At 38.9% G+C, this 24,698-nt stretch overlaps 1 protein-coding gene across 1 annotated transcript in view; it reads right to left on the reverse strand.

Annotated features, from left to right (window-relative positions):
• Positions 1 to 2,398: 2,398 nt before the first annotated feature.
• Positions 2,399 to 24,698, reverse strand: part of LOC115006945 (thiamine transporter 1-like) — an 87,527-nt gene continuing 65,227 nt past the window's right edge. The window contains exons 2-6 of the mRNA XM_029429578.1: positions 13,941 to 14,163; positions 9,575 to 10,325; positions 4,807 to 4,999; positions 2,900 to 3,041; positions 2,399 to 2,543 (exon numbers count right to left, since the gene is read on the reverse strand). Coding sequence (XP_029285438.1) covers positions 2,400 to 2,543; positions 2,900 to 3,041; positions 4,807 to 4,999; positions 9,575 to 10,325; positions 13,941 to 14,163 — 1,453 coding nt within the window. The 3' untranslated portion in view covers position 2,399. The remainder of the gene's footprint in view (positions 2,544 to 2,899; positions 3,042 to 4,806; positions 5,000 to 9,574; positions 10,326 to 13,940; positions 14,164 to 24,698) is intronic.

Consider the following 24,698-nt stretch of genomic DNA (forward strand, 5'->3'; position numbering starts at 1 on the left):
TAGCTGCTCCAGTTTTGGGTTCACACTGTTGTGGCTCACTGAGACATTTAATAGAACAGACCCGTTCTTAATTTTATTAGTAACACCTGAGCTTTTCCTACTTTGACAAGTCGAAATATCTGCGGTTTCTCTTGTTTATATGAAATACCTGAAAGGCCAAGTTTGCACAAAAAATCAAAACAATTTTACTGGTGGTATCTAGATCTCAATTGTATATAATGGAGGTAAATATATTTTGATTTGTGGTGCTCATAAAATAAAAAATGTTCTTAAAAAAACACAAAAAAAAACGTAATCCATGTAATATACATAAACACATACAAAGCCAATAGGGTGATGCACGTTTTTACACCATATGTAATATGCCAGTAGACACTAATTGGCATGAGCAACTTTTAAAACGGGACCATGAGCAATGTCACTGCAAAATAGAATAGTTTTAAAAACAAAAACAAAAATAGGACAATAGACAAAAAAGGAAGGACTAAAAGTCTACAGTCATGCTCACAGTGACATGGCTAACATACTGATGTTATAACATTTACAATTTTCCCAATCTTAGTTTAGCATGTTAGCATTTGCTAAGTAGAGGTGAGTACAGAGTTTTATTACGGAAAATTATTTGATGAATGGAAATGTTGACCTAATGGCAGCGGTAGATGAAAAGTAAAGGGATCAAAGTGATAACAATTGCTTGATCACGATCACGGGAGCATACATGTCTGTACAAAATGTCATAGCAATCCATCTAGTGATTGTTTAGATATTTCAGTGTGGACCGACCAACATTGCCGTCCCCATAGCCATGCCGCTAGCATTGCTAAAAATAAGACGCGTTAAGACACCACCAACACTGACGGATATTTTCACTCACCTGAACATGGAACGTACTATCTGCTCAGGTAAACACAGGGGTGAGTTAAACAGGAACAATCATACAAATAAAAGAATACACATTAAAAAACAAAATAGATATTTAAATAATGTGCTTATTATTGCTGAAACCAAAATGTTTGAGCAAACACATAAATGCATAAATTTTTACCGCAATGTAATCTCGCCCTAAAACTAATTGACTCTTCCTTCAACCAGATACACACCTGTTTTCACTTCATTTTAACGAGCAGATGACCTGCAATAACACGAGCAGGAAACAAATATTCAATGCATTTGTTAGCTGATATAATTATTGACTAAACAAAACCATCAGGCTGAAATGACTCAAACCTGATATTGGTGCAATTAGATATTTTATAATTTCTCAGCCCTCGTTTTGAGTGGCAAAGAAGCTCTTCACTATACATTTAATAAGAGTCTTAATGACAATGCCAGACAAAACCGAGCAACATGTCTTCGCCAAGATATGATCAATTAGCATGTGTGACGCATACAATATGCCAGCTCATTTCCGCTAATAGCTGCCCCTGTTATCCACCTGGGAACCTGAATTATCTGACTTATTATGAATTTCAGGTCAGCCGTGACACATGCATCATCTGACCACTTATGGAGGGTCCTTTCCATTTTTTTCCCCCTGTCTGCCCGACTGTTGCATGGTTTATATGAATAGGGGACGGACATTTCTCATAAACATGCAGAGCTAGAGCATTAGGTTTATGCACCGTCTGCTGAGAATCATAGCGCTGAAAAGATTATGACAAGGTCTCTTTTCCAAGGAGGACGATGATTACAGAACATGTTTAGTCCTATTTCTTTAGCTTTACTACCTGGAAATACATGTATGCAAGCATTCACTTACACATAATTAATAAATGTGGTTATACACACAGAAACACATCAGTAGCCACAGCAGACGGAAGCAAACCTTTTTGAACAAAGCTCTACCCCTAAAAAACTAATGGTGCCTGGCAACAACAGGTTTGCTTAACCACAAATACAAGAAGCAAACATTAGACCCATGTGATCAGGCATATTTACACATATGTGAACACAGATATGTATAAGAATATTGGAAACAATATAGATTTCAGCATATTGGAAAGATTTATAAGATTCATAACTTTGAATGACCAAAACCTGTTATAGTTACTCATTCTGTAACACTATGTATATTTACTTTCAAACATTCATCTACAGAATTATAGTATACCATTTCAGTGTTCAGCCAAAACCACCAGAGCTACTATGTAGTGTTATTCTTGTTTTATATTGTGCAGGTAGTGCCCTCAAGTGGCCACATGTAGGGATTGCATATTTTTACTTTTTCCGTCACAGCACGTCTGAAGAATCAATGATATACTTCTTGTTGATGACAGACTGATAAATAACTCAACCGCACTCACTTTTTGATGGATTTTATATCTTGATGTACATGTATATAAGCACCTCCAAAAAAAATATATATATTTTGCTGATGTAATAATTGAAGATGTGTGTCTTCACAGACGTGAGGCCTCTGGCAGGTTGGTGGTTCTCTCTGCCTGGTTGCCTCCAGCGGGACGCTGCTTGTGGAGCACAGTGTACACACCTCTGACTGTGAACAGCAGGGAAATGGCAGCAAAGTACGAGGCGTAGATAAGGAACTGAAAAGACATGTGGATTACTTGCACTGTGGATGGTCAATGAACTAATTAATCCAATTATTCTCTTTTGTCTCTGATATTCCATCTCCCTCTGTATGTTCATTGAATGCCCTTCAAACAGCTTAATTTTGATCTAAGGGCTTTTTATTAGTACTGCCAATAGCCTTTATTTAAATCCAGTTTCTTCTCCTTTGTATTTCTAATTTCTAATTATTGTAAAATCTATTTATTACCCATGTTTTGAAAAAATCATATTACTCAATGTTCTACTTACAATGTATTCAGAAATAACATAGCGTGTGTAACATGTTAATTACTTGGACCTACGACTGCATGATGTGTGAGTACTGTAGTACCTGCGTGGTGATGGTGAGCTGCAGAGACTTGGTGTTGATGACGATGGCAGTGAGGACACTCTGGAGGACTGTCCCCATAAAACTGTTGAGGCCGAATACCAACGCATAGCGCTCTCTTTTCAGAGTCTTGGCAATCTGAAAACTGGGATATACACACACATGAGATGGCTAATACACTGAGATTAATGAAATTATTACTTATAATAATATGAATATATGAATATATGAATATAATGAATATATGCATATCATATAATAATACCTAAAACAAAGAACAATCAAATATGAAAAAAAGATAATCAGAATTGGATACATTTTGAAAACTGCTGCAGTCGTTATCTATTACACGCACAATGATAACGTCTTGATGTTTAGCTAGCAGTTCATATGAACCATATTCACCATTTTAGTTTAGAATGTTAACATGCTAATGTTTGTTAACAAGCATTAAACACGGAGTCCATTTGGTGATCGACTAAAATATATTTTGACCTAATAACCACTTTTTCGTTTGTTTCCTGTCAATTAATCCAAAATAGACATTACACCCTAAAAACTAAAATGTCAACAAAAGTTAAGTCAGCAAAAAATTCATTTCCGGACTAAATTTGGTGCCAATCCATCTATTATAATTGTTTTATTAAGTTCATTAGTATATATAAGAGGAGCACAACAGGACTGTTGAACTGCGGTCCCTGGGCAGGAACATATGAGTTATTGTACTGGACAAGTACAAATGTTGACCTTCTGGTGGAGCAATAAGAGAAGTCAACGGATCACCAAAGTCATTAGGATTCATCCTCTGGGGACAAGGGTATCTTCATCATGAAGGCACTAGAGGAAAAGGTCATGCAGTTGCACCCCCTGGGGACCATGAGGGCATGTATTACGATAAGAAAATGAAGGACAATAACCCAGGTTGAAAACAACTGGAATAATTACTTTAACTTTAAGCACTGCTGGGGCCCAAATTACCCATGAAAGTGCAAATAAAAAACTAGACCAGTGGTCAGTAAAGTGATTCTGTCATTAACTGAGCTACAACAACATTAAATATGAATAGAAGAATACTCTCAACTTATCACAGGACCACAACAGCCGTAATGGCTCACAAGGAACATCTAGACTTGTTAAAAACACTAAACATCCTTATGGCATCATATATTTAAATCATACACAGTAGCTTTATACATGTGTTTACAGTATTTGTGGATTGTTCAACTGTGGTCTCCTACTAAGACCTGGCAAGTGTCTGTCCTCTGTGGGGGACATGACACTGAGGCTTTTATTGAAACTTATTTGAGTCCTAATATAATATACTAAAGGCACATCTAGGGCCAGTGATGTAACACACATGGCGTATGGCCAACAGAGCATAGCTCCTGTCTTTTTTTCAAAACGGTGCCAAATGCAGCAAACACATTTTATAGCATTAAAAGCGTTAAATGGTCAAATTTACGAAGACATATTGTTTCTGTTTTTTATTTTATTATATTAACTATATTATATTATATTAAGATTTTAGAACTGTTTGCTGATTCTAAACCTTTCAAAACACACATGTTAACCCACTTCCTTGGCGCGGGACAGTGGGACTTGCTTCCCCTCTTTTTTATTCTCTTTACTTTAGAAAACAGAGCCGACAGGAGATGAGGTGGAAGAGAGGCAGTCAGTAGATCAGGGTTTTAAAATTCCAATATTCATTAAATTAGAAAGGATTGCAAAGAAAATGTACTATTTTATCATTACCAAATCTTGTACTTTTTGTAAATAAATATTGACCAGATGTCCGCTACAGGAGACTAATAATATTTAAATAAGTAACACTATTGAGAGAAAAAATATACATATCCTACAACCCATTCACTTGATTATGTAAAACAAATATATCCATAATACATTCTTACGTGCAGATGGTGGAGAGCTGCATGTAAATTGTTTTGAAGAGGAAGAAGCACGTGTAGCTGATCCAGATGTTGTCAGTCACATCCATTAGGAATATAGCCCCAGCGATCAGGAACGTAGAACCCCCCAGGACCAGTTCCCCCCACACAGACCACTCCAGAGACAAGTGTCCCACAGCAACAGTGGCAGCAGCTCCTAAAGGAGAACACGATCACTGAGTCAGTCCATCACTGTGGAGGATGCAGGAATAGCAACACATGGTAAAGAGAGACATCAGAGACCACCAAACGAACTGTTTAGCTGATATCTAATTATGGATCAAACTTTTTCCATTCCATGTTCCTTGTGAGCCATTTTCACTATTACAATCAGATTAAAAACCAATCTCTCTCCATGATCCTTTTCAAAAACACTATTTTGATAGAAATTCTGAAATTCACCACAAAACTTCAGAATTAAGGAAATTAAACTGCCACACCAACACAAACAGAAACATGACATACGAGTATCAGTTAACAACAACATCACACACAAAGACAATTTAGTAAGTACAAGGTAATGGAGGCTTATCCATCATGATTTAGATTTGAAAAAAGGGCCTAAAAGGTCAAAAGGTTCTAAAACAGAAAACCTGAATGAACTGCAAAATACAGAAAAGGACGGTAACACTATATATAGATAAGTGGCTTAATATGAACTTGCAATGGAGAAAGAGCCTCAGACACTATATTATTTGATTTAGGAAGAAAGATAATATACAAATACCCCTTATACGGTTGTTGTATTATATGTATTATGTGTGTTATAAATATTAATTTTGGATTGTATAGGTTTTTTTATTTTGTTGCACATTTTGTGTTTTGCTACATGTTGTCTGCGAGAAAACACTTGTAAAAGCCATTAATTCATCACTGAAATGCTGTTTCACCTTGCAACTTGTTTATTAATTAGTCTCAGAGTCACTTTTAAAGAGAGATTTTTATCATCAATACATGAACCTGTGACAATAAATAGTAGCAGGAAAACACATTATATATATATATATATAAAAAACTACTCTCTGATACTGATGTCCAACATGAACCCAGCAATCATTTTGAAAAGTAACACTTCTCATTCCAGCCACAGGGTGGCACAGTGCTGCCCTGATACATTACAGCGCTCCTCTCACCACATGTGAGGGAGTCATGTGAATGTTATCCCTGTGGATGGATGTAAAGTTGGAGACTCCAGATTTTGGATCATTGGTTATTTTAGAACGCTTGTCTCCCTTTTTTCTTACTCCTTTGATCCTTTAAAAGTACCTCTGGTTTTGCCCCCTCGCTCTAAACTAAACCGACATTGCATTCAGTGAGGTAAGTGTAAATAGGGGTAACCCTAAGTCCCCAGAGACAAGGATCCATTCACCCTGATCTCTTTATCTACTGGAATATAAAGAGGCTGGGTTTAATTGCTTCATTCATTTAAATGTGTACATTTCCTTTGAGCCCTTGTCCATTTGTGTTCAATCCGTGCTAATAGTCCAACATGGACACCACCCGGGCCTGTGTGTATTTAAGATATACTTAATCAATCCCTGGCTCTGTTTAGACGTTAGGGGGGAGGGGGTTCAAATGGGGACTGAATAATTACAGCAGTTTCCACAACAGTGTCAACTGGAGGCTTAACGGGGTCAGCAGGAGCCAGTTGTACAGCTTCATAGAGAGGGATCAATAATGCAGATGTGCTCTACAGTATGTTCACACAGCAGGTGTTTGTGCCAAATGCAAATATCTCAGTTTAATTGGATAAGTGTTTGTACTTAATGTATAATTTAACCAACTTTATAGGCGACAGCAAGATAAACTTAATGAGATCTTGAGAGTTACAGGATAACTAGACATTAGGATTCATCTACTGGGAACCATGCATATACCAAATTCCATAGCAGTCCATGAAACAGTTGTTTAAATATTAAAGGTGCACAGACCGAGCAACATAGCCAACCATAGACTTTTGAGCATGACTTTTAGGCACTAGTATAAACCCGTTCTCTTTTCTAAATTATGACTCTTGGTCAAGACCCCTTGGCGTCACTGTTTAACACACTGGGTATACTCCTATGCGTCAAACTATGACTCTACTGCATCAAATCAATGTTTATTTATTTCACTGGGATTGTAGTTTTAAAGGTTTAAACACAAGAAGCATGCAGATCACACTGCTTATGAAACATTTTGTAATGTGTGTGGCAAACATGAGCATATACAGAACTGTCTCAGAAAATTAGAATATTGTGATAAAGTTCTTTATTTTCTGTAATGCAATTAAAAAAAGCAAAAATGTCATGCATTCTGGATTCATTACAAATCAACTGAAATATTGCAAGCCTTTTATTATTTTAATATTGCTGATTATGGCTTACAGCTTAAGAAAACTCAAAAATCCTATCTCAAAAAATTAGAATAGTTCCTCAGACCAAGTAAAAAAAAAAGATTTATAACAGCAAAACAAAATCAAACATTTGAAAATGTCCATTAATGCACTCAGTACTTGGTTGGGAATCCTTTTGCACGGATTACTGCATCAATGCGGCGTGGCATGGAGGCAATCAGCCTGTGGCATTGCTGAGGTGTTATGGATGCCCAGGATGCTTCAATAGCGGCCTTTAGCTCATTAGCATTGTTGGGTCTGGTGTCTTTCAGCTTCTTCTTCACAATACCCCACATATTCTCTATGGGGTTCAGGTCAGGGGAATTGGCAGGCCAATCGAGGACAGTAATGCCATGGTCAGTACACCAGTTACTGGTGGTTTTGGCACTGTGGGCAGGTGCCAGATCATGCTGGAAAATGAATTCCTCATCTCCATAGAGCTTTTCAGCAGACGGAAGCATGTAGTGCTCTAAAATCTCTTGGTACACAGCTGCATTTACTCTGGGCTTGATGAAACACAGTGGACCAACACCAGCAGCTGACATGGCTCCCCAAACCATCGCTGACTGTGGGAACTTCACACTGGATTTCAAGCAACTTGGATTTTGCTCCTCTCCAGCCTTCCTCCAGACTCTGGCGCCTTGACTTCCAAATGAAATACAAAACTTGCTTTCGTCTGAAAAGAGGACTTTGGACCACTCTGCAACTGTCCAGTGCTTCTTTTCCATAGCCCAAGTCAGACTTTTTGTGGATGTGCTTTGAAACTGCACTCTGTGAACAGCTTGCTCTTTGAGACATTTCTTTTTGTGTCTTACCCTCCTGATGGAGGGTGTCAATGATGGTCCTCTGGACAGCAGTCAGATCAGCAGTCTTCCCCATACTTGTGATTTAGTTTACTGAACCAAGCTGAGTGTTTTTCAAGGCTCAGGAAACCCTTGCAGGTGTTTCGAGTTAATTAGACGATTCAAGTGATTCGTTGAACACCCTACTAGTATACTTTTTCATGATATTCTAATATTTAGAGATAGGATATTTGAGTTTTCTTAAGCTGTATGCCATAATCAGCAATATTAAAATAATAAAAGGCTTGCAATATTTCAGTTGATTTGTAATGAATCCAGAATGTATGACATTTTTGTTTTTTTAATTGCATTACAGAAAATAAAGAACTTTATCACAATATTCAAATTTTCTGAGACAGTCCTGTATACTGTATGTGACCTCACGCTGTGGCTTTTGGCTTTTCATGCTGATTAGATAACATCATACTGTATGTGTGTTGCATGTGCGGGAGCACAATTTTAATTTCCACGCTTTGAGCTCCAGTTTGTGGCCTGAATCTAAACGGGAATATATTCAGTATGAAGTTTGATGCCAAATGAAATGGAAAACCTTGGACATCCCTGACCGGGGGAAGGGAATGTCCTCAATAAAACTATGCCATGAATACTTTATCCTTTGACTCGAATATATGTTTGAAGTGTAAATTATTTGTAATTATTGCTTGAAACCATTGAAACCATGAGGATGGGTCGAGGTCCCCATTAACTTGAAACTCCTTGAAAATCATACTGTACAAAACAATGTAACTGAACATAACTCAGTTTTTTCTGCATACACAATTTGTTTTATCTTTATCCTAATGAGCTTCTAAAAAAAATTCTGTTTTCAAGCTCCAGGACATACAGTCATTAATAATCTGAATATGAAAATAGTAAATTATGTTGTTCTTTTCTGCCATATTTTATCATGCTGGTAATCCATATTCATATTTTCCTTATCGGTCTCCACCAGGTTTTTTCCCTTAGGGATGTTTTTCTAAGTGTGGAACAGAGGAGAGTACAAGAGGAATCTTTGGGGAAATATCAGGCGCAGGGCCCTGCAGCTTTACTGCATGTTGGGCAGAAGCATTTACAAGTGAAAGGCATACAGCTGGATGTGGTTTACACAGAGTAATTGCCTTTGGCTTCTGGGGAATACAGGAATGTATCAGTACTATAATCAATAAAAGTGTACTGGCTGGATGGCAGCAGCTGCTATACCCATCTGGGCGATTAAATAGTCTAATTAATGCTGCTCCTATTGTCCGCCATACTTTGGGGGTTGCGAAATACTGATAATACAAAGGGATTGTGTTTTCTTTCTGTCAATTTCTTCCATTATTTCTTTGCAGCGGAATGTTTATAACAGATATAAGCTTTAATGAAATACGAAGAGTAAAAACGACTTTTCCGAGAGTTACACGCTGGGCTATTTCTTTGCAAGCAGAATTAACTTCCTGAAGTTTTTCTTATCACCGTTAGGTTTCCAGGCAACCAGCGGAGACTGTTATATGTGTAATAATGGCTCATTAGTTACCTGACAATGTGCTGATACCGTCCACCCCTCCATTGAAGGTTGTGAAGTTGTGGGGTTGGATATATACCCAGAGGATCTGCACGTACCCTGTAACCTGATAAAAGCCGCATCTCCCTGTAGCTGACCATATGCAGAAGAAGAGTACAGCCACAGAGGAATAACATTTCCTACAGTCCAATGCAAGCCTTTTGAACATCCTCCCAACATGCTTTGCAGCAGTCACGCTCCTCACCCACACGTCTTGGCTTTCGGAGTCGTAATTGTCTTCACCTGAGCTTCCCTGTTGTGCAGAATATATACCCTTAATAAATAAACTAGTCCGAGGCATTGGCAGGAAAAAGGAGGTTATCAGTGCTACGGAGACAGAGATGAGAGTTACCACAGCTAAGCAATACAAGGACACACCAGCAAAAGACAATAGCAGTTGACCCAGTAGAGCGCCCACAGAGTAACCCAGCAGTACTGCCCCTTTGACATAACTGGTCACTCTCTGATAGTAGCTGGGCTGCACCATGCTGTAAATGTAGGAGAAATAGGCCACATCTGCTGCCATCGCAATGCTGTAGCTGAAGAAGGCCAACTGAGCAGAATGGACCCCCGAGCCAACCAATACCAGCAGAAACGTTGTGACATAGCTGAGCCCCTGGAGGATGATCACAGGCTTGTACCTGAGGAAGTCTGTCACCAGGAGGACTGGGATAAGGAGCACCAGGCTGGAGTAAGTCCACACAGGAAACACCTGTCTAGTCACCTGGATGGAGGAAGGCAGACAGAGACCTAATTATTTTTTAAGAAAATTATTCCTTAATGCTGCGAGAGTGTGTGTGAGACACAATTAAAGCACCACACCAGATGCAGTTCCACCTCTTTTCATTATCAATGAAAAATTACTATTTTACATGATGGAACAGGAAGCAGCTCGAATGAGGCTCTTAATTTGACAAAATTATGCATTTGAATATTACGCAAATAAACACAAACATTGCTGTTCCCATTAAGGCAAGAGTGGAACTTGACTGAAATAATAGGTTTAATGGCAGTGGCACAACTTTTACTTCTAAGTGTTCTAAAATATTCTTGAATTACTGGTTTTATATTGTCCTCTTTTCATTTTCTTAGTTTCTAAAGTTTCCTAGTTTCTTAGTTTTGCCCTTACTAATCAGAAAATTTAATTTTTACAATTATTATGCAATGTCCTTTGAAATAGAGCAGCATCCGTACAATCTTTGAATTTAAGCAAAAGATTTACAATAAGAACAAAATAACAAAATAGACGGACTACCAGGTACGTTTGGAGATCAGTAAGGGTCTAGCTAGCTAACAGCTACAGCTTAAGTCCGTACAGTGAAGGCATTGTCTGTTTGTGGCAAATACAAATGGACTGTAAAAAAACTTCAGTAGTCATTCTGTGAAAAAGCAAGGCAGAAATGTGCGTTAAGTGTTCAGTCTAAATGCACATCAAGAGCTCCTTGAGTGAAAACAGGAACATGAGTATTACATCAGGTAGGTAGTAGTTTTGAAACAACAACAACATATACTTCAGCATATTTTAGTGTCTCTTCAATCAAATGTACTTTGTTGTTATGGTAGGAACAGGAAATTGGATGAGTGGGTTCTGCACTTTGTTCACAAACTTAGTTAACTTCGTTCATTTAAAATCTCAAAAGCCACTCAGGAGTTTCAAAAGTTAATTTGCAACATACACGCTTGAGCATGAAATAACTACACCTTGCATCTACGTGCCATAATTTGTGTGAACAAAGTGGCTCCCATCCTGCCTTGTGCATCACAAAGTGATGTCATTGCAGAGTTGTGAAGGACCTCATCTGGTTCCTTCTTAATGCCACCATGTGAGGCGTGATACTGTAGAGGCTCTCCTGTTCTCAGTCTGCACCAAAAGCTTTGAATTCACTTGTGCAAACAGGACAGCTCTGCTGATGTGAGTCAGATCAGTTTGCTCCGGCTGTACATTATTCTTTCATGTATGGAGAGAAAATAACATGTTGATGAATAATATAAGAGAAGTAATAAATATTACAATATGAATCCTTCCTCTAGGATGAAATGTTAAATGATTTACACTACATGTGATTGCTTTACTTCAAATGGGAACAACCTCAAGTATTTCACGCATATGCCCATCGGGACGGACGGATGATGGTAGTGATGTCGGTTAGTCAGTGAGTCCATCTATTTGTCTGAATAATATATCTTGACAACGATTGCTATGACATTTTACTCGTATCTTCTTGGTCGCCAGAGGAATCCTTATTATTTTAGTGACCTTCTGAACCCTTGTTTAGTGCCACCTTCAGATCAAACTTTCCCTTTAACAAACATTTTGTGAAAAAGTATCTTGTAATAAATCGTAATGGTAAAATCCTGTAATGAATGACAATGCATTTTTATGTGGGTGTTCATAGTCCCCAGAGAATAAATTACATACTTGTAGTAACTTGATCTTTCCTCTCCTGCCCCCCTTTAACAATTTCACAGTAAATTTAACAATTGTAACCCCATTAAGAACGAGGCTTAGATTATGGCGCTCCGAATCTCAATGAAGATGCATGCAAACGCCTCTGTGGGTTTACACAGAGCTGTGTGTAATGAGTAACCATGGAGCTGATGCACACACCTGTTCTGAGCATCAAAACAAGCTGATTGGATGATCCAACTCCTGTGAGGAGGCTTGTTCAAACAGAAAGGAAAAAAAAAACAAAGTTATCTCAACATAACAGTGCTTCCCAAAGTGGGGGGCGCAGAGCTATTGCAGTGGGGGCACGGCAAGGCTTGAGCCCTGTGTTATGAACGTGACACAATAGGTGGGACTCAAAAGCAACAACTCAAGACAAGGTTTCAAAAGTAAAAAGGTCTTTACTCAAGATCGTTTTAAAGTACAACTCATATGAGGAAAAAACATGAACTAAACTAAAGGAAAAATTCTATGATGACTACTTGGTACAAAACACTAGCTCTCTTGGTGGTAAAAACACAAGACGAACTGGCACAGGACAAAGGGAGACAAGGACTATATATACCCACACACACACACACACACACACACACACACACACACACGAGGTAATGGGAAACAGGTGGCAACAATCAAACAGGCGGGAAACCTTACAGACAGGAAGTGCTCTGAAACGAGGTAAGGTAATTACAAAATAAAACAAGAAGTGCAACGACAGACAGTGCATGACGAGACGAGACACGAGTGACTGTAACTTAACAAGTGAACAATGAGACAAGACTAAACATAGACTCTAAACTAAACATGAAACATAACATAAATACATTAACACACATGACGGGATGTTACACCCTGCTACCATTACATGGACACGTTTGTGACAGAGCTCCCAGGAGGGCTCAAAAATAGTCTTATCTACAAAAGGGGGGCCCTGCAGAAAAAGTTTGGGGGCCCCTTTTCCCAATGCGGACACATTGTCGCAGTTGTAAACATGTTGTTAACGAAAGTTGAAAATACTTTTGTTAAGGAAACAAAACAATTTGGTAAGGTTTAGGAAAAGATCATGGTTTGGGTTGAAATAAGTACATTTGTTACGTCAATTAGGTTACGTAAGTAAGTTCAGTTGTCACTGCAAATAAGTCAATGGCTGACTTTTAATTTCACAGCAGTCTCCTGCGGAAGTGTGTGTTTGTTTGACCCATCCATCCACCCTGTCCACCTCCCTACAAGGGCTAGCTCACTCTTTATTCTTTTATACTTTTTATAAGTCACTTGACGTCCGGAACACTTTTTTGTGAGAAATAACAAGCGAAGAACAAAACAATGCTTTGTGATAACATGCAGAATGACTTAAGAAATCATCGTGTTATTCATACAATGTTTAGTAAAACTAGGTTGAAAAAATGTATTAATGTTATACTAAAAATGTATTAGTATTATATATAATTTAAACGAAACAGCAACTAAATGAAGGATTACATCTATATTTTGGCAAAATTGCTTTGTTCATGTTGTGGCACGGGGCTTGGGGCTTAAGACATTTGTGCTTCGGCTCAAAAGAAGGACTAAAGGAAAGGCAGAAATGCCAATGGCCATAGCATTGAAGGGTACTTGTAAAAACAATCTTACACAGTTGTTTAGCGGCATTTTTCTGAAGCATAGCAGATAGCTATTGTGACTGAAGTGATAAACAAAGTATTATTTCATTGTAATGGCATGGATCATGGTATCAAATTGTATTGAAATGTATATACAGATCATCTTACATATTCATAACTTTGTTTGCATTAATTTACATCATCTATCACCAACAACACTGAGCAAATATAATAACTGAAGGCTTTCATCAATGTACAGAAGTCCCATATCTCATTTCATAGCTCAGTATCTCACCTGCTCAGTGGTGAGGTTCTTGTAAGTTCCCGTGAGAAACTCTGTCATATAGGGTTCTATAGGCCTCATCATGGAGCAGAAACCATAGATGCAGAGCGGCACAGTGGGGCCCACCCAACCAGCATGGCAGGGCATATAATGGCCTGCCCAGCAAGGCCTGTTACCACACTCCCCGCTCCAGCAAAAACCCATCGTTCCTCTCCGGCTCCCCAGGGACGTCTTGCTGCGTCCGGCGAGAGCACAGTCTAATTCAGGCAGTTTAATCTGTTGAGATATGGAAGCCCCAGATAAGGCCAAGGTGAGACTGACTGTGAACACCGAGTCACCTGCTTTGCCATTAGTTGTTTCTCTCCTGTGAAGTTTTCCTGGCTACTGCAAGACATGAAAAGAATGGGAGCCTGTGAGTGAAGATACATTAAGATGAAATATGAGGCGGTGAGCCCCTGGGGCTTCAGCAAGTTATAATAAATACTGTCTCCTTCTCTGTCTTTATACAAAACACCCTCATTCCTGCAGATATTGAGGAAGGGGTAGAAGTCAAGCAGATGAATATGCTTTGAGTGTGTGTCTCAGTGCAGGTTAACACACCACCACCATTAGCCAACATATTCCAAAACAATGTGAGTGATGCATTTAATGTATCAAAACTGCTTTGCCATTATAAATAATAAAAACACATTTTACAAAACACTTAATGCACCTTCTTCAGGCTGCAAGAGTTATGAATATACTTGGACACATCCACAAATATTGCTTAGCTCTAAATTAAATGTACCCAAATTTCAATTTTCCAGAGTAGGTCATCTCATCAGATTATTTTAACGTACAGCATTTTGTCTTTGTGACTGTCATAAATAACAAGTTCATAACTTTAAAGTCAGTTTTGGAGTTTGCAGTCTGGCTTGGCAGTAAATTCTTAATACTAAGGGAAAGAAATAAGCAAGGCAATCATTCCCAAGATGAGAATTATTGTAGTCTGTAATTTAAAATATCCGACGGCGAATTATGACTCACCAGTGGGGTGTCAACAGAAAGCTCTGCCTCAGCTCAAACTGTCAGACCATCTCCACGACTTAATTCTCAACATCAAGGTCACCGGCAAGGAAAATATTATTCATATTCATATTTTTGGCACTTCTGGTTTAATGTTGTCAGATTTACAGTATGTGATGTTCAGTGACTATGGCTGGAGGGGGGTGCAGATATAGAAACACACAATTGACCTTTACACTGACAATGTAAAATTGTTATGTTACTAACATTTTATTCTTTTATCAGTGCATATTGTAGAAACAGTAATAGAGTCAGATCCCTTTCATCTATAAGGCACCAGCATACCTTTGTTTTCATTCAGTAGTTTTGTACTAGTATTGATTTTTTTTGCTGTGGTTTTTAACATCTTTAGTTCAACTTGAAGCTAATGACACAAGATCACGGGATAGGCAACCCTGTCTTCATGAATCAGAAATAATAACACGAGTAGTGTTAGTTATTATTAATAGCTATGCCTGCAGAAGTAGCATCAGTCCTAGCAGTACTACTCTCCCTGCACTTCCTCCTCTTAGGTTTCCCATATTGAAATAAGCTTATTAAATAAAGTAAAATATATTATGACAAAAAAAATCCAGACATAAAAATAAGATTAACCCAACACAATTGCAGGATGCTTTGCCAAGATCACAGGTCTTACATCCTCATCCTACTCTCTGGACTCATTACGCTCTTAATCATCTCTGACCTGCAGTCTTATTCCTATTAATTTACAGCAGACAGAGATGGACCTCATTCTCATTTTGAGGAGCCAGATTAACTCATTTTCTATTTTTCTCTGTAATCTTCTCCAGTCTATGCTGGGACGGAGGTGATGATCAAAGGTATCTATCTCTTTCATTTCCCTTTCCTTTCCGCCTTTAAATGCATGGGTACAGATAGTGTTTGACAGCTTTATGATAGCTTGGACAGAGAGGAGACCGTAGGAGGCAATGGCAGGTAACTGTCTGAAATGTCCTGCTGTGCGCAGTAGGGACAAATGGAGCCCAGCATGGTGAAGGACATCTAAAGTCTCATGGCACCATATTCCTGTGACTCGCCAGCACTGGCTCAGGAAAAAAATCTTTATTAAAAAGAGTTTGGGGTGTACATGGGCTCAGATAGACACTGTAAAGTAAGCTTGATGCCTGGTTGACCCTGCTGTGTGAATAAGAATTTATTTTGAGTTTAGCGCAACCATTTCCAAAAACATTAGACCATGTTTTACAAGAAATACTTTTTCTTTTCAAAATCTCACCTTTGTCAAAGGGAAATGTTTTATTTTGTTCTCAACTGCTTTGCACCTGGACTATTCGATTTCCTGTCCATGCCCTCGCTTAATAATTCAATTAACCTATTTATCCTTTGTTCGACATCACTCCTGAATTGCAGGATCTGACATGGTGAACGTTCAAAGGCAGACCGGATGCATTGATTCCCAACGCTTCACAGGCCAAACACATCTTCTGACAATCTCCTTTTTTCCCTTTCCTAGCTGGCAAATCATATGAGGCTGCAGCAGTCAGGAGCCTGACTTTGAAACAAACAGCGAGTGTGTGTTAGGGGTGGGGTGGAGAAGGGGTTGGTGTATATTGAGGTGTTTGTGAGGCTCAGATAAGCATATGTATGCAGTGGTATGGCTGCAATACAGAACTCCCATTGCGTCAAGCTGATAAGACGTGGGTATTCGGTCTGTTTTCCCCCCCCTGTTTTCTTCCCCCCCTCCATTATGGCTCTTGTTTATTTCACTGGACAATGAGTCGGATAATAAGGTGGCTGAAGCACGTTTCTGGTTTAGACAATAAAGACAAACACAATAATCAAAAACCAATTACACACTCTTTTTTCTTTAAAATACTTAAAATTTACTCATGGTAACACTTAAATTGAACAATGGCACTTTGATATAGTTATCAACAAGACTAAATTGTGTAATTTGCCCATTCATGGCTGGATCATGATGGTTGTGGGTTGGTTGATCCCTACGACATTTCCAAAGTAATCTATTAAAAAATATCTACCAAGTGAGTGTAAAATAAACTAAAATACAGTAATGAAATGTGTTAAGATTAAAGATTAGAGTTTGTATATGTAATAAAACAGTAACAGCCTAAGTGATATTGTACTTCAGTGTTGCAAACTACCTGATACATTTGCAATTACCCAAAAGCCAAGTTATATGTTGTCGTAAATTATACGAATGTGTTAAACCCAGGTCAGCTACTGAATATATTGACACACTGAAGACCGCATTGCATTCTACCAAATAAAATTCTTAGAGACACATTACAGCTGTGATATAATAAGTTGCCTACAAGCAAGGGGTTTATTAATCAAGTTATTTAAGAGTGCATTTAATTCCACTGGATTTAATTGGTAAACATCGAAATCTTTACTGCACTAACAGATTATTTTGAGTGCAGTCTGGTGGCAAGATTTCGAACAGAGTGTTAAAACATCACACTCTCATCATCCATCTGAAGTTTTTAAGGAAGCCTTTGGGCCAGAAGCCCTAAAAGCTGGTAATAAAGAACAAAAGCCTGTAACACTAGATGGAGCTCTTGCTTCATCAAACACCCTTGGCATCACTCTTCATCCCAGTCATCCAGGGTGCTCGTGACACATTCCTGACAATTTTGACAGTCTCAGCCTCAAACTTGTGAGAGCTTCAGGAAGAGCAGCACATGATTGACACGCTGATGGACAGACAAGCAGTGAAAACCTCAAAACCAGCTGTCCCTGCCGTGCGGCCATCTGCCGCTTCCTGTCTAATTGGATGATGAGCGCTTCTATAGAAAGGCGGGCTTGATTGCTGAATATTTTGTCTCCACATGTTTTGAATTATCAGTAGGCTTTTTAATGTTTCTATACCATGGCAATAGAAGTAGCAGAATTAGTAATAGCGCTGGAAGTACAAGCAGTAACAGTCAGTAGATCATAGCTGTATCTGACAGCCGCTATGATCTCTTGACGTGCTTTTGGTGAAGATATAACTTGGTCCACAAAACATATAAAAAGCTGCGTGTTTGGCTTGCAGCTAAGCCCCTTTGACATTTTTGTTCACTCAACCATGGGGTAACATAGCCTGACAATGAGGAATATTGTAAATATCCAGCATTTCACAGGATAAAGTATTCACCTACAATAATATGGAAAAACATGCTTTATCCTCTCAACTCTGACCAGAATGTACAATATGATGGACACCTCGGGACATCATGAGATTGCTACTATAATCAAAACCAGAAAAATATGAATTCTACAGTAGAACCAATTTGTCACAGGGGTTTTCACTCTACCTGTCAGTCAGATGAAAAATGAAAAATAACCTTTCTCATCATGCATTCTAGTATTGCTCTGTCTTTGGCAGCTTTGCTGAATAACAGAGATACAACATGCACAAATAGATGATCTCGGTTATCACTGGAAACACTGCCATACCCCTAACAACTTACTGTGCATAGCCAAACAAATCAAGAATTATGGCAACATTATGTTGCAATGCCAGTAGGAATCAACTCCAATGAATAAGGTAAAAAAAACTAAAAAACTAAACTTGTGGGATTCAAATGTCACTGAATAGCGATACGTCAAAGGCACTGTAATGCCCACAAGGAGCTGCTTCCGATCAACACTTCACATTTGAGCCAAGTGGACCTATGACTGTCAGCGCTGAACCCAGCCCTGTGACATTTAAAAGGGGAAACAAGGAGGGTTTTTTCTGCCCCATTGCACAAAATGGCAGTACTATCTCCAGGTGTGTGTGGCAGGGAGGATAGCATTAGCTGGAATTTCTTACTTTCAGAACTCAACTCACTCAGTGAATTTCGTTTTTACCAGAATCCTGCCCATTCAATAATTTTGTTTACCACCTGGTAATTCTACTCATTATCGTTGCAGCTAAGGCGGAGTGGTCCAAAGCCAAGGACACACTTTGTACAGCACACAAGTCCAAACTATCAGGAAAGGTAATCACAACAAATGTTCAAATATTTTCTTTTTTGGAAGCCATTTCCTGTATACCAGTAGTTTAATAACAAAATAAAGACACTTTATGACATATTTCCGTGTAAAAAGACTATGCATAGCTAAAGACTGTAAATATAAGACTGGCCTATTTTCATGTTGCTCTCACGCCTGGTGTAGCCAGTTATGGGTGTAAGAGGTTACAGCCATGCTAGCAGGTCTGTGAGGCTGTACTTGTGGTACTTTGTGCTAGATGCTAATGTCAGCATGCTAACATGCTCACAAAAGCAATGCTAACAATGGTTGCCATGCTCATCATCTTAGTTTAGTGGGATAATATGCTAATATTCGCTAATTAGCACTAAACATAACGGCCAGCTGAGGCTGAAGGGAATGTCAATAATAATAATAAACTAAATTATTGGACCTGATGATGGCACTAGAGTAAAGATATCAATCCATTCAACACACAAGAAAGCAAAAAATGTCAACCTCATTATGGGGCAAGAGGAAAAGTCAGGGAATAACCAAAGTCAGTATCCTAGGTGTCATCCTCTCTGTACCATAAACCTAGTGAACAGTAGTAGTGGACTGACCGACCGACCAACGAGACCAGATTCTATTTTTTTTCTCTAAACTAGAATCCCTCTTCTGTCTGATATGTTGTGTCATGCTTGTGTGAGTTAACCAAGACAGTAAGACAAGTACCTGGTAATCGGTAGGATTGGATAGTTACTCCAGAAATTCAGAGAAGTATAAAATTCACTTTCTTAATTCTTCTCTACAGTGAAATTGACGTCATAACTTTTCAATGCCAGAATGTGTTTTGGGTAGAGTGCATTTGGGGGTCAGAGCTCACTTTAGTTAAAGTTTGCCCTCAAAACTTGTTGGAAAAGAAGAAAAGTTTGTTGAAAATAATGGCCTTGCTGTGCGCAATGTCACAGCTTGAAAATAATCTACAGACTACCAAAGTTCTAGAGGATACAGCGAGACGGCCGGACACTGTAGGAAGTGAAGCGTTCTGGAGTTCTTGAAACAATTACCTTTTGGTCCTACAGAGGTCACAGATGACTTAATACCACTTAAATAAGTCCTAAACAGATAAATTAATTGAAAAAAACGACTCAATATGGCAATATTTACGCCAGTTAGAACATATCTACTAGACGCCATGCATTAAAACTCATTAGGGCTTGTTTGGAAAGGATGGGAGGTCTTTGGCCCTAATCAATGAAGGTCATTTCTAAGATGATGCCATGCCATAGCTGGAGGGCTCTTGAGTGAGGACTGATGAGTGTCAGCGGCTTCTGGTGAGTGCTGGAGAGCTAATGTCCCCCTCACTGGGCTCCCCTCTTTGCAGACGAGCCCTGCTCTGACAGAGAGAGCTGCAGGAGGAGGAAAGAAATAAAAGCTGACATATCAGCTCCCTCTCCACATCTTGTCAGAGTTGTCCTCTTTTGCTTGAATTCAATATCCAGAACCTTTTTTTCTCCCACTTTTTTCTCTCTGTCTAGTTCCCATTCCTAATGGCTGCTCAGGCTAGCTGTGAATAGACAGCTGTGAATGCCTTTTCATGAGCTCCCTGTGTTGGTGTGTGCATGTGTGCAACCATGCGTGCATGTGTGTGTAAGCAATATTTTATACTTCCAGTATTGCTTTACTAGTACCCCTTTCTCTTAACCACCAGTCTTTCTGTTTCTGTCTTTCCACCTTAATTTCTCCCCTTTACTCCCTCTGCATATTGCTCAAAGTAATAGATCCAGATTTGTGGGGGTAATGTTAACAGGAGGAGGAGGAGGAGGAGGAGGAGGAGGAGGAGGAGGAGGAGGAGAAGGAGAAGGAGAAGGAGGTAGAGGAGTATAAGAAGGAGGAGATTAGCTGAACAGTTATTCGGTGTAGAAGGGTGGGTTTTTTCTGCGGCATTTTTAGTTCCGAGAACCACTCTGCCTGTCGTCTGACAGCTCTTATCCAGATCATTCAGGCTGCTTCTTTCCGCAATCAACTAATCATATACTTAACAGTGCTGCCTTTTGTAAGACTCTCTATTTTAGGCTCACATTCCAACCAGAAATGGTACTTAGAGCACATTGTTAGAGCAGATATCTAAGAGCTGTAAAAACTCAGGCAGGATTTGAATCACGGTAATTTACATAATTGGTTGAAAAAGCAAACATTTAGGACGAACGGACCGTTGAACAGAGGGACGGACAGACAGACAGATAGATGAGGCAAATCAATCGGTTTGTGAGCTTATTATGTAAATACCAAACAAATCTTTAGAAACTGATTGTTAATTTAAAGCTATAGGCAGTGTTCCCAGAGCAGTGCAATGTGCAGCCATTCCCATTAAGCCTTATATGTTAATGAAACAACGTTTAAATAGAAAGAGGAAGAAAAGTCCAGGGAAAATAATCAACAGTGCATTTAAGGCAACTGACAAAAAGTTGCACTCCACAATGGATTTTGCCATTAATTATTGTAATGAAAGGACGGAATTCACTTTAAGGTCAAACTGGCATATTGTATGTTAATATGTTCATCTGAGAGAGGTGGTGTGCCAAAATCCTACTTTCTCAATGACCTTGCCGATCAAGTTACCCTCATGTTGGTGCTCTCTCTTAATGACATTGCCTCATTATAAATTAGTGCTGCATTATTGGCCATTTGAAAATAGCAAACAGTCAAGTAATTATGTGTAAACTGTAGTCAGTACTCAACATTTGACACAGAAAGAAATTATGTTGTTAAATCACAGCGCCCCTTTGCTACTAAAGAATACATTAGTAACTTCAAACTTGCAAAAAGAAGATTTAAATATACTATTATATATCCCAGTGTTTGGTCATTACAATTTTGACCATACACACGAGTCAAAACAAGGATTGTTCTGCACTGATGGCACTGCCTACATTAGTGTTCCCTGAGGAGTCAATATTTGGTTATAATTTACAAAGTCTGTTGATTGGTGCAATATCTGTGTGAACTAAAAATAGTTTGTAATATCACTTCAATACCGTCACACAGGCAGTTAACCAGCTGGGGGGCTGACATAGTTAGCTGTTGCTTAGCCACATCTGTGATTCATATGAGCACTATGTCACCCCATGACTCTGTCTACTACTTTGTGTCATTATTTGATTAAGGATGTAGTGTATGGATCCTCTCTGGACCATGAGTGTAGTGAAAAGTGGACAGACTGACCAACCTACTGACCCACCGACCAGCATTGCCATCCATAACATTTTTTTTATTTTGTTCTCTAACCTAGAATCCCCTTTATGTCTCAGATGCTTTGTCATGCTCCTGTGATTTACTCAAGAGAGTAGGACAAATACCTAATACTTGGTAGGATTGGACAGTTACCCGAGGAATTCTGAGCATAAAATGAACTTTCTACACACTCAAATTGACACGTCATAGCTTCCATGTCAGAATGTCATTGGGGTTCACTGCATTTGTAGGTCAAAGCTCTCTTCCTGGCAAAACCTGGTGGAAAAAACAGGGAAGAAAAGTGAATTGAAAACAATGGCCTTGCTGTGCGCAATGTCACAGGGTTGATCATCTATCTTACAGGCTGCAGTCAATTAATTCTCTGTGAACTGCAGTCAGCACTCAACATTTGACACAGATAAAGAAAATATGTTGTTGAATCATAGCCCCTATTTGCTATTAAATAATGTCCCCATATAAGTATATATTTGAGTACTGTCTTACACTGGGACTCAGTCTACTACTTTATATCATGATTTAAATCCCAATGTTATGTATGGAGTACTCATGTATCTTTGCACTCACTTTTTACTGTGAGTATTGGCAGTCTGGTCATTTGCCATTAGCGCAACTCGACCCATGAAAAAGGGGCAGCTGATGCTTTTTATAATGTGAGACAAAGGAAATACTGAGTGTGCTTAGAATAATTCAGCAGGTGTTGAAACACCATTAATTAAAAGTAATATCTAGACAGAATCAGTCGTTAAGCAAGCTTGGCTAAATGTGACGTGCTCTATCAAAATCTGTTGGATGTCGCAACGGCTCAGTACCACACGTGGATTTATATCAAAATCTCGTTTTGTGTCAATATCTAATTTAATGGTCAGTTTGGGGTTTTGGGGTAAATACAGCTTTGAAACTTACGTAACAGAGGCATGACAATAGGCGGTGTGTGTTGTGGGTGTTAACTCTTGAAATACACACACACATACACTCACCAACTTTCTTCCACCCAATCCTCGTCCTCTATGCTACTAGTTTATACATGAGTTATCTAATCTAATCAATAGGGTCAATGGATTCCCGTGAACAATAAGCTGTTGACTATTCAACATTATAAGGAGGGACAGCCTGATCAGCTAACAATATTTGTTAAGCTTTGTTATAAACCAAAAAAGATTTCAAACTGGGACATGAATCATAGCTAATCCAAAGGCAGTCCTAAGGGGGGGGGCAACAGGGGATAGTGCCCCCATAATATCAAGCCTGGAGCCCCCTCTTAAAAATAACTGTGGCTAATATTTTTCACCTAACAATTATCCCCAGGGAAGGGAAATTGTTATTGTTAATTAAAGGCAGTGTTTTTGTACACCTAAAATTGCATGTGTATACAGCCTGTGTTCCGGACTGCCTTTGGCTCTGTGCCTTGGCTATTTTTAATGATCTAAAACCTTCAGAGATAGGCAGCTAAAACTTCAGATATTTTCCTATTTGGATATTGTGTAGTATATATGTATCTATAGCTATATATATAAGCATGTGTTTAAACATGACACAATATATATGCACAAGGTAGACTTCTCATTACATTTCTATATTGATGGGCGTGAGAACGGGCATGCATATGGTTATGGGTGTGCACATGTATGTGAGTGCTTTTGTTGAATATATTGATGTGTGCAAGTGATAAAAGTGTGTGTGTATGTGTGTGTGTGTTTGTGCTTCATGTGCTTTATTATTAATTTTATGATTCATAAAAACCTAAAACTTGACTTCAAACTTTGATGGACGCCATGAGACTTTTTCTCTTGGCGTAATGTGATGCATTTTGCTTAATATTTGGAGAACAAAAACAATATCAATATCAGTTAAGCTAAGAATGTCCTCTTTCCAACAGTGCAGACAACTCAAAATGTGTTTCCGGGTCAATGTGACCAAGTACAAACTCAACAGCACAATGGGTCCTCTGAAATGTTGAATGCCGTTAAGGGCCAGGACCAGTCAAAGTTATAGGCTACAAGCTTGTTAGAAATGGGGAAAATCAACAAATAACGGCACATGAACATTGGAAGGGTATACGATTTTGACGCGCGATTTAGAAGCGCAACACAGAAGTTGACAGTGTATCTCCTCGCCTGCTTCCTTTCAGACGGAGAAGAGATACGAAGGCACAGTTTACTGTGTGTGTAGATATACCTGCAGAGCTCAATTAAAGGAAATCACAATTCACTTTATGCCACGTCTCTGAGACTTCTTGACTTGTGAACATGAGCATCTGTGCTGCTGTCAACACTGATATGCTCCTTTGGAAAAGAGAGGAAGTGGGTATGAACTTTGTGAACTTGTAAAATGTTGGTTTGAACTTATGCACCACTTTCAGCTGTGCTAACAGCTCTGAACCAGAATACAGAGCCATACCCTGTACTCTTCCTCAGCCACCTTTTCCATCTTTTCTAATTAATTCTCTGTGGAGCTTCACACCTGCGGGGGCCGTACCAACTCTGCTCTCTGGTTTCTGGCTTCAGGAGACAGTAATAGAGACAGTAATAGATG

Source organism: Cottoperca gobio, chromosome 4 (assembly GCF_900634415.1).
Source record: "Cottoperca gobio chromosome 4, fCotGob3.1, whole genome shotgun sequence".
Lineage (NCBI taxonomy): Eukaryota > Metazoa > Chordata > Actinopteri > Perciformes > Bovichtidae > Cottoperca > Cottoperca gobio.